Genomic DNA, 10,357 nt, shown 5'->3' on the forward strand with positions numbered 1-10,357 from the left:
GCCGGGGCAGGGGGGGTCCGGTGGGACCCCCCACCCCTCTCCCAGCGCCCGGGGGCTGCTTAGGGGCACAAATTGCTCAATATTTTTGGGGGGGGGGTGTCTCCCCTTCCCAGCCCCCCCCCCCGGTCGGATCCTCCCCCCCTCTTCCCAGTTTTTCGCTGGCCCCCGGCCGAGCCGTGGAAAGTCCTGGAAGCTTTTCCAGGCGCGAAAATCCGTTTGCCGAAGCGTCAGCATCGGGGGGGGGGGGGGGCGGGACACGGGACGTGACACCCCCAAAACGCTTCCCAAAAGTGGGGTGAAGGAGCCGGCACCATCCTCCGGTTGGGATTTGGGGCCCAATCCTGCACCCCAAGCCCCCCCCCCGGTGTTTTTGGTTCTGGGGCCGGCGCCGGTGGGAACCCACAGCACTGGGAGGGGGGGTCCCCCTTTTTTTTGGGGGGGGGGTGGGTGGGAAGAAGGGGTGGGTGGCTGGGGATCCCCCCCCACGTGTCCCTTCCCGTCACTGATGTCACACGACTCTGTGACAAAAAGCCACCGACCCACTTCCCCGTGGGGCGGCGGCGGCGGGGGGGGGTCCTGGCCCCCCCCGCCCTAATTTTGGGGTCTCCCCCCCCCCCTCAGGACACAGAGGACCCAGACGTGCCCCCCCCCCCCCCCCCCAGCCAAAACGAGGGACCCAGGCGTCCGGGTGGGTCGCGGGGGTGGGGGACACGAGTGGCCTCGCCCCTCCACGGAGGGCGGGGGAACGGTCCGGGACCGCCCCCCGTCCCCCCCCCTCCTCCTCCTCCTCCTCCTCTCCGTCCCCCCCCCGCCCGCCCCCGCTCCCCCGCACATGTTGCAACCGGTCGGCGGGCAGGAGCTCTGCGCTGCCGGTACCGGCAGCCGCACCGGCAGCGGCACCGGGACCGGGAAAACAACCGGTAAGAGGCTGATCCCCCCCCCCGCACCCTGCCCCGACCCCCCCCCCCCACCTCCCCGGGGCTTTCCCTCCACGCGTGTCCCCTTCCCACCGTCCCCTCCCCATCCCAGCCCCAGCGGAAAGGAGGGGGGGGCACCCACAGAGGGACCCCACTCGGGGGGGACACACCCCACTCGGGGGGGGGACACCCCACTCGGAGACGGGACACACACACACACACACCACCCCGGTGTGTCCCCGAGGGTGGCGGTGCTCGCACCCTCGTCCGCCCCACGGTGACGAAGCGGGGTGTCCCACGGATGACACCCTGGGGGGGGGCTCAGGGGACCGGACCCTCCGTGACCGGGGGTCTTGGGTGACGATCCCACCGCGGTGACGGTGACCGTCCCTCGGCCGCCGGCCATCGTCCCGCTCGCCGGCGGCCAGGCCACCCCGCTGCGCCGGGGGCGGAAAGCGGGTGCTCGGATCCGGCCCAGCTGTTTCAGCCTCGCCAACATCTGGCCCGCAGCTGGCAGGGGCCCCGGGGGAGCCGCGCCGTTGGCACCCCTCGGCTCCCCCCCCCACCCTCACACCTTGTGCAACACCTAACGGCTGCGGTGAGCACCCGCCAGCCCGTGGGTGGCATCGCCGGTGCTGCCCTGGGGACCGTCCCTGGGTGCCGCGGGCTGCCGGTGAGGCTGTGCCCTCGGGTGCCGGCACCCGTGTGCCCTCGCTGGCACCCACCCGGGTGTGCAACGGGGTGCCGGCACCCGTGTGCCCTCGCCGGCACCCACACGGGTGTGCAACGGGGTGCTGGCACCCGTGTGCCCTCACTGGCACCCACACGGGTGTGCAATGGGGTGCTGGCACCCGTGTGCCCTCACCGGCACCCATCTGGGTGTGCAACAGGGTGCTGGCACCCGTGCGCCCTCGCCGGCACCCACACGGGTGTGCAACGGGGTGCTGGCAGCCGTGTGCCCTCAGCAGCACCCACATGGGTGCACAACTGGGGTGCCGGCACCCGTGCACCCTCGCCAGCACCCACCCGGGTGTGCAACGGGGTGCCGGCAGCCGTGTGCCCTCACCAGCACCCACACGGGTGTGCAAGGGGTTGCCGACACCCGTGTGCCCTTGCCGGCACCCATCCGGGTGTGCAACTGGGTGCTGGCACCCGTGCGCCCTCGCCGGCACCCATCTGGGTGTGCAAGGGGGTGCCAGCACCCGTGTGCCCTCACCAGCACCCACCCGGGCGCGCAACTGGGGGTGCCAGCATCCATGTCCCCTCGCCGGCACCGACGTGGGTGTCCCGGTGTGCTGGTGCCCTCAGCCGCGCACCGCGGCACTGCCGTGCCCTCGTTGGTGCCCCACCGCACCCCGGTTCATGCTCGCGGTGCCCTCTTGGTGTTGGGGTGCTGCCGGCTGCACCCCATCTCCTGCCCCCACCGACCCGCGACCCCCCGGCTACGGAGGAATTTGGAGCATTCGGCACTGCCAGGGCTCCGCTGGCGTCTGCCGCCGGCCACGGCTCGGTAAACACTCCATGCTGGGACGAGGCTGGCACCGCCTGGCTCGGGGGGGTCCCCGAAGTCTCGGGGGTCCCGCGCCGGGGCGGTTCGGTGGCGGTGGTCGGCCAGGAGGTCACGCCGTGCCACGCCACGCCACGCATCTTCTCCCCCTGCGCGTGAGCGCGCACCCGCACACGCGTGTCCCCACGTGCGTGTGCCGGAGCGGGTGGGGGGCACGGCGGGTCCCCCCACCCCGCGAGGTCGGATCCTGCCCGGCACCATCTGGCCGCCGCCTCCGCGGCTATTTAAACCCGGCGCTAAGCACCGGCTGCCCGGGCCTGATCCAATTTGCCGCGCGGTGGCCGAGTGGCCCCCAGGGTCGGAGCTGGGGATATTTTGGGAACAAGGGACCCTGTGTGTCCCTCCGCGACCCCTCCCCCTGCATCCGTGGCTGGGGGGCTCCCAGCCCCCCCAAGCCCCCCCCCCAACCCGGGATGTTCACGTCTGTCTGGTGGGCGAGGGGACGGATCCGGTCTGGGACCCCCCCCCCAAGACCCTGATCCTGCCTGGGAGCCCCCCACCCTGGATCCTGGGGTCGTGAGGGGGGTCCTGGGGGAGGATCCCGGTGCGGGACCCCGGTGCGGGATCCCGGGGCAGGATCCTGAGGCAGAGTCCTGGGGCAGGATCCTAGCGCAAGATCCCAGCGTGGGATTCTGGAGCAGGATTGCTCGGCAGGATCCCAGGGCGGGATCCCAGTGTGGGGTCCTGGGGCAGGATCCCGGGGCAGGATCCCAGTGCGGTTCCTGGTACAGGATCCCAGTGTGGGGTCCTGGCACAGGATCGCAGTGCAGGATCCCCTGCAGGATCCCGGGGCAGGATCCTGGGGCAGGATCCCAATTTGGGATCCTGGTGCGGTTCCTGGGGCAGGATCCTGGTTTGGGATCCCCGTGTGGGGTCCCGGTATAGGATCCCAGTAGAGGATCCCAGTGCAGGCTCCCAGAGCAGGATCCTGGTTCAGGATCACCGTGTGGGGTCCCGGTACAGAATCCCAGTTCAGGATCTCGGTAGAGGATCCCAGTGCAGGATCCCGGTGTGGGATCCCAGTGTGGGGTCCCGGTACAGAATCCCAGTTCAGGATCCCGGTAGAGGATCCCAGTGCAGGATCCTGGTTTGGGATCCCAGTACAGAATCCCAGTTCAGGATCCTGGTACAGAATCCCAGTTCAGGATCTTGGTAGAGGATCCCAGTGCAGGATCCTGGTTTGGGATCCCAGTGTGGGGTCCCAGTACAGAATCCCAGTTCAGGATCCCAGTACAGAATCCCAGTGCAGGATCCTGGTTTGGGATCCCAGTGTGGGGTCCCGGTACAGAATCCCAATTCAGGATCCTGTTGTGGGATTCCAGTGTGGGGTCCTGTTGAAGGATCCCAGTGCAGGATCCCGGTTTGGGATCCCAGTGTGAGGTCCCAGTACAGAATCACGGTTCAGGATCCCAGTGTGGGATCCCAGTGTAGGGTCCCGGTACATAATCCCAGTTCAGGATCCCAGTGGAGGATCCCAGTTCAGGATCCCGGTAGAGGATCCCAGTGTGAGGTCCCAGTACAGAATCCCAGTTCAGGACCCCAGTAGAGGATCCCAGTGTGGGGTCCCGGTACAGAATCCCGGTTCCTGATCCCGGTTCGGGATCCCAGTGTGGGGTCCCGGTGCAGAATCCCGGTTCAGGATCCCAGTAGAGGATCCCAGTGCAGGATCCCGGTAGAGGATCCCAGTGTGAGGTCCCAGTACAGAATCCCGGTTCAGGATCCTGGTTTGGGATCCCAGTGTGGGGTCCCGGTACAGAATCCCAGTTCAGGATCCTGGTGGAGGATCCCAGTGCAGGATCCCAGTGTGGGATCCCAGTGCGGGGTCCCGGTGCAGAATCCCAGTTCAGGATTTTGGTAGAGGATCCCAGTGTGGGATCCCAGTGCGGGGTCCCGGTGCAGAATCCCAGTTCAGGATCCCAGTGGAGGATCCCAGTTCAGGATCCCGGTAGAGGATCCCAGTGTGAGGTCCCAGTACAGAATCCCAGTTCAGGACCCCAGTAGAGGATCCCAGTGTGGGGTCCCGGTACAGAATCCCGGTTCCTGATCCCGGTTCGGGATCCCAGTGTGGGGTCCCGGTGCAGAATCCCGGTTCAGGATCCCGGTAGAGGATCCCAGTGCAGGATCCCGGTAGAGGATCCCAGTGTGAGGTCCCAGTACAGAATCCCGGTTCAGGATCCTGGTTTGGGATCCCAGTGTGGGGTCCCGGTACAGAATCCCAGTTCAGGATCCTGGTGGAGGATCCCAGTGCAGGATCCTGGTTCAGGATCCCAGTGTGGGGTCCTGGTACAGAATCCCGGTTCCTTATCCTGGTTTGGGATCCCAGTGCGGGGTCCCGGTGCAGAATCCCAGTTCAGGACCCCAGTGGAGGATCCCAGTTCAGGATCCCGGTAGAGGATCCCAGTGTGAGGTCCCAGTACAGAATCCTCGTTCAGGATCCCAGTAGAGGATCCCAGTGCAGGATCCTGGTACAGAATCCCGGTTCCTGATCCCGGTTCGGGATCCCAGTGCGGGGTCCCGGTGCAGAATCCCGGTTCAGGATCCTGGTGTGGGATCCCTAGTGTAGGGTCCCGGTACAGAATCCCAGTTCAGGATCCTGGTGGAGGATCCCAGTGCAGGATCCTGGTTCAGGATCCCAGTGTGGGGTCCTGGTACAGAATCCCCGTTCCTGATCCCGGTTCGGGATCCCAGTGTGGGGTCCCGGTACAGAATCCCAGTTCAGGATTTTGGTAGAGGATCCCAGTGCAGGATCCCGGTTTGGGATCCCAGTGCGGGGTCCTGGTGCAGAATCCCGGTTCAGGATCCCAGTGTGGGATCCCAGTGTAGGGTCCCGGTACAGAATCCCAGTTCAGGATCCCAGTGGAGGATCCCAGTGTGGGGTCCCGGTGCAGAATCCCGGTTCAGGATCCCAGTAGAGGATCCCAGTGCAGAATCCTGGTTCGGGATCCCAGTGTGGGGTCCCAGTACAGAATCCCGGTTCAGGATCCCGGTAGAGGATCCCAGTGCAGAATCCCGGTTTGGGATCCCAGTGTGGGGTCCCAGTACAGAATCCCAGTTCAGGATCCCAGTAGAGGATCCCAGTGCAGAATCCCGGTTCGGGATCCCAGTGTGGGGTCCCAGTACAGAATCCCAGTTCAGGATCCCAGTAGAGGATCCCAGTGTGGGGTCCCGGTGCAGAATCCCGGTTCAGGATCCCGGTAGAGGATCCCAGTGCAGGATCCCGGTAGAGGATCCCAGTGCGGGGTCCCAGTACAGAATCCCAGTTCAGGATCCCAGTGGAGGATCCCAGTGTGGGGTCCCGGTGCAGAATCCCGGTTCAGGATCCCAGTAGAGGATCCCAGTGCAGAATCCTGGTTCGGGATCCCAGTGTGGGGTCCCAGTACAGAATCCCGGTTCAGGATCCCGGTAGAGGATCCCAGTGCAGAATCCCGGTTTGGGATCCCAGTGTGGGGTCCCAGTACAGAATCCCAGTTCAGGATCCCAGTAGAGGATCCCAGTGCAGAATCCCGGTTCGGGATCCCAGTGTGGGGTCCCAGTACAGAATCCCAGTTCAGGATCCCAGTAGAGGATCCCAGTGTGGGGTCCCGGTGCAGAATCCCGGTTCAGGATCCCGGTAGAGGATCCCAGTGCAGGATCCCGGTAGAGGATCCCAGTGCGGGGTCCCAGTACAGAATCCCAGTTCAGGATCCCAGTGGAGGATCCCAGTGTGGGGTCCCGGTGCAGAATCCCGGTTCAGGATCCCAGTAGAGGATCCCAGTGCAGAATCCTGGTTCGGGATCCCAGTGTGGGGTCCCAGTACAGAATCCCGGTTCAGGATCCCGGTAGAGGATCCCAGTGCAGAATCCCGGTTTGGGATCCCAGTGTGGGGTCCCAGTACAGAATCCCAGTTCAGGATCCCAGTAGAGGATCCCAGTGCAGAATCCTGGTTCGGGATCCCAGTGTGGGGTCCCAGTACAGAATCCCGGTTCAGGATCCCGGTAGAGGATCCCAGTGCGGGGTCCCAGTACAGAATCCCAGTTCAGGATCCCAGTGGAGGATCCCAGTGTGGGGTCCCGGTGCAGAATCCCGGTTCAGGATCCCGGTAGAGGATCCCAGTGCAGAATCCCGGTTCGGGATCCCAGTGTGGGGTCCCAGTACAGAATCCCGGTTCAGGATCCCAGTAGAGGATCCCAGTGCAGGATCCTGGTTTGGGATCCCAGTGTGGGGTCCCGGTACAGAATCCCGGTTCAGGATCCCGGTAGAGGATCCCAGTGCAGGATCCCGGTTCAGGATCCCAGTGCGGGGTCCCGGTGCAGAATCCCGGTTCGGGACCCCCGTGCGGTTCCCGCCTGAGGACCGCGGGGGTCCCCCCTGCCCCCTTCCCCTCCGGGCCCCCCCCCCCGTCCCCTCCCCTCCCCGGTCCCCGGCCCCGCCCGGCAGCAGCGGGGGCCGGGGGCGGCGGGCGGGCGCCGGGAAGGGGAAGCGGCGGACGCTCCGCGCCGGCGGCCGCGCCTCTGCCGGCTGCTCCCGGGACCGGGCACCGGGGAGAAGAGGAGGAGGAGGAGGAGAACCGGGGGGGGGGGGGTCCCGGGACGGCGGGAGCGAGGGGCGGTGCCCCGGCACCGGGCGCGGCTGCGCAAGAGCCCGGGGCGGCGGCGGGAGGCAGCGCTCGGCGGCACCGGCACCGGGACGGAGCGGGCAGCGGCTGGAGGTGCGGCGGGGCGCGGGGGTCCTTCCCCCTCACCCCTTTTTCCCTTCCTTCCTTCCCCCCCCCCCCCCCGGCCAGGACCTCGGTCCCGGACCCACCGGCTCCCCCTCGGGGGTCCCGGTACCGGGAGATGGGGGGGGGGGGGGCTGTAACCCCCGTCCGTAACTTTGGAGGGGGACGCGGTACTGGGGGTCCCGTCCCTAACTGGGGAAAAGGGCGAACGGTACTGGGAGTCCTGGCTCTAACTTGGAGGGGGGGGACACGGACACCGACGTACCAGGTGTCCCATCCCTAAACGGGGAGGGGGGGGACACGGTACCGGGCGTCCCGTCCTGACTGCGGGGGGGACGATGGTACTGGGCGCCCCATCCTAACTGGGCAGATGCAGGGACCCCCTCGCTAATCAAGGGGGGGACAGTACCGGGTGTCCCCCCACCCTGAGGCGGGGGACGGTACCAGGTCCCCCCACCAACAAGGGGAAGGGGGACATTACCGTGTCCCCTGTCCCTAACTGGGAGGGGGCACGGTCCCCCACACCCTAACTGGAGGGTGAGGCAGTACCAGCCCCCCCCCCCCCCCAGTCAGGGGGGGTCAGTACCGGGTCCCCATCCCTCACCAGGGCGGGTGCGGGGGTGTCCTGCCCCCCTCGGCTGCGGCTCTTCCATCCCCCCGGGGAAGACACCTGGGGCTTCGCCCCACAGCAGCCCCCGTCCCCATCCCCAGGGAGGGTCCCCGTGTCCGTCCCACTCCCGCCCCGGCCTCTTTGCACCGGGATCGTGCTCACCCCGGGGTGTCACCTCCGGCCACCCCTGCGTCTCCGTGGCGGCGGCAGGATGATCCCGCTAGCTGCACTTTGCACCCCGGGCAGCTCGAAGGTGCATCTCTTATCCCCCGTCATCAGGATTTCCTTTTTGAGTCATTTCTGCCGTGCCGGCGCAGACGCTGCGTGGCAGGATCTCACGCCTCTCGCCTCGCCGAACCTGATGCGGGCCCAGATGTGCACCCCCCAACCCCCCCCCCCCGGCTCCGGCTCGCCGCGGTTGGGGGACCTCGGCGCCGTTCCCACCCCGTTTCTTCTGCCCCGCAGGTCTCCGCAGCCCCGGATCGCCGGCACCATGTCCTGGCAGCGCTGAGGTCGGCGGGACGGGCGGCGAGGCGGCGCCGCGGCCGGCGAGGAACCATGGGGAGCATCTACAAGGAATACTTCAACACGGAGAAGATCCGGGAGCACTATAACTACACCAAGGAGGGCTCGGAAAGCTCCCCCACCACCTCCCGTTGGGTGGTCTCCATCCTCATCGTCGTGTTGTGCTGCTTCATCGTGCTGGAGAACCTGCTGGTCCTCATCTCCGTTTGCCGCAACAAGAAGTTTCACTCGGCCATGTACATCTTCATCGGGAACTTGGCTTTCTCTCCGATCTCTTGGCCGGGTTGGCCTTCATGGCCAACATCTTGCTCTCCGGAGCCACACCTTCAACCTGACGCCGGTGCAGTGGTTCGTACGGGAAGGCACGGCCTTCGCCACGTTGGCCGCCTCCGTCTTCAGCTTGTTGGCCATCGCTATCGAGCGCCACGTGGCCATCACCAAGGTCAAGGTCTACAGCAGCGACAAGAACTGTCGGATGGTGCTGCTCATCGGGGCTTGTTGGGTGATCGCCGCCGCCATCGGCAGCCTCCCCATCATGGGTTGGAACTGCATGAGTGACCTGCGGGATTGCTCCACCGTCCTGCCCCTCTACTCCAAACGTTACGTGCTCTTCGTCATCACCATCTTCACCCTCATCCTCCTCACCATCGTGGGGCTCTACAGCCGCATCTACTGCATCGTGCGCTCCAGCCACGCCGAGATCGCCCACCCGCCCAGACCCTGGCCTTGCTCAAGACGGTCACCATCGTCCTGGGCGCCTTCATTGTCTGCTGGCTACCGGCCTTCATCATCCTCCTCATGGACGCCTCCTGCCCCGTCCGGGCGTGCCGGATCCTCTATAAGGCGAACTATTTTTTTTGCCTTCGCCACGCTCAACTCGGCCGCCAACCCCATCATCTACACGCTACGGAGCAGGGACATGCGCCGGGAATTCCTGCGGGTGCTCTGCTGCTGCGGGGCCGGGCGCCGGGACCAGCCCGCCGGCCGTTGCGGGCTCCCGCTCCGCACCTCCAGCTCGCTGGACCGCTGCACCCCAAAATACGAGTTACCCACCTCGCCTATTACCCGTGACTGTACCACCTCCGTCTAGGGGGTCCTGGCCCGCCCCACGGCCGGGCAACGGTACGACGGGAGGAGCGGGGCTCGGGGTGGGCGTTTTTCCAGGTACGGATGGACGACTGCACCTTCATCCCGGGCATCCCCCTCCCACCCTGGGCATCCCACCGGGCATCCCCCGCCCCGACCCCCAGCATCCCTCCCGGCATCCCCGGTTGCCGACGGGCGGCGATGCCCGACGCTCCGGCCGGGATTGCCGGTGACCGGTGTGCGCGCGCCGGCCGTGTGCGCGGGCGCGGGCCACGCGTGTTGCTCTTCCCACGCCCTGCCCGAGCCCCGGGGCCCCCGCGGGACCTGTCGGACGGGTCCCGGGGCCCCTCCCCGGCACCCGGCTCCCTGCGGCACCCCCTGGCGCCAGTGGCAAATCCTCTGCCCCCGGCTGCTCCCCGGCACCGTGGGTGGCTCTGACCGCTGCTCCAGCCGGGGGCAGGAGTTGGCGGTGGTGGTGGTGGTGGGGGGGCTTTGCCAGGAAAGCCGGGTCTGGGGCGCTCGCCGTGGGGGGGACGCCGCCGCGTCCGGGGACCCCCGCGTCCTCCCACCCCGCTCCGCGGTCCTGCCGCGTGCTGGCGCGCGGAGAAGGGAGGGGCCCCCGTTGCGGCCGGTTCCGCCGGGACCCCCGCCCGCTCCTGTGACCCCCGCCCCACGCCCCAGGAGCCCCCCCAATCCCCAGTGACACCCCCCCCACCCTCCCAGGGGCGACGGTTGTATTAAAACGGCGCTTCTCCACCTGCCTCTGCCTCCTTCCTGGCCTGGGACGGGGACCACCGAGCCCCCCCCCCACCGCCCCAGCTCTCTGGTGCGCCTTTGGGGAGGGACAGAGGGGACGGGGCTGGGGGGGACGACACATGGGGCCGTTCAACGCTCGGCGGCTTTTACCACCGGGAACCTCAGAGAGCCCGGCTGAGCATCCCCCTCCCCGCTCCGGG

The 10,357-nt window shown here is 67.3% G+C and overlaps 1 protein-coding gene across 1 annotated transcript; it reads left to right on the forward strand.

The window, feature by feature from the left end:
• The first annotated feature begins 813 nt into the window (after positions 1-813).
• S1PR2 (sphingosine-1-phosphate receptor 2) lies at positions 814-10,086 on the forward strand. The gene is given in 6 exon segments (XM_052800164.1): positions 814-920; positions 8,256-8,576; positions 8,579-8,633; positions 8,636-9,021; positions 9,024-9,167; positions 9,169-10,086. Coding segments are annotated over 5 exon segments (1,050 nt in total). The 5' UTR covers positions 814-920; positions 8,256-8,348; the 3' UTR covers positions 9,406-10,086.
• Positions 10,087-10,357: the final 271 nt, after the last annotated feature.

This window comes from Harpia harpyja, chromosome 10 (assembly GCF_026419915.1).
Source record: "Harpia harpyja isolate bHarHar1 chromosome 10, bHarHar1 primary haplotype, whole genome shotgun sequence".
Classification (NCBI taxonomy): domain Eukaryota; kingdom Metazoa; phylum Chordata; class Aves; order Accipitriformes; family Accipitridae; genus Harpia; species Harpia harpyja.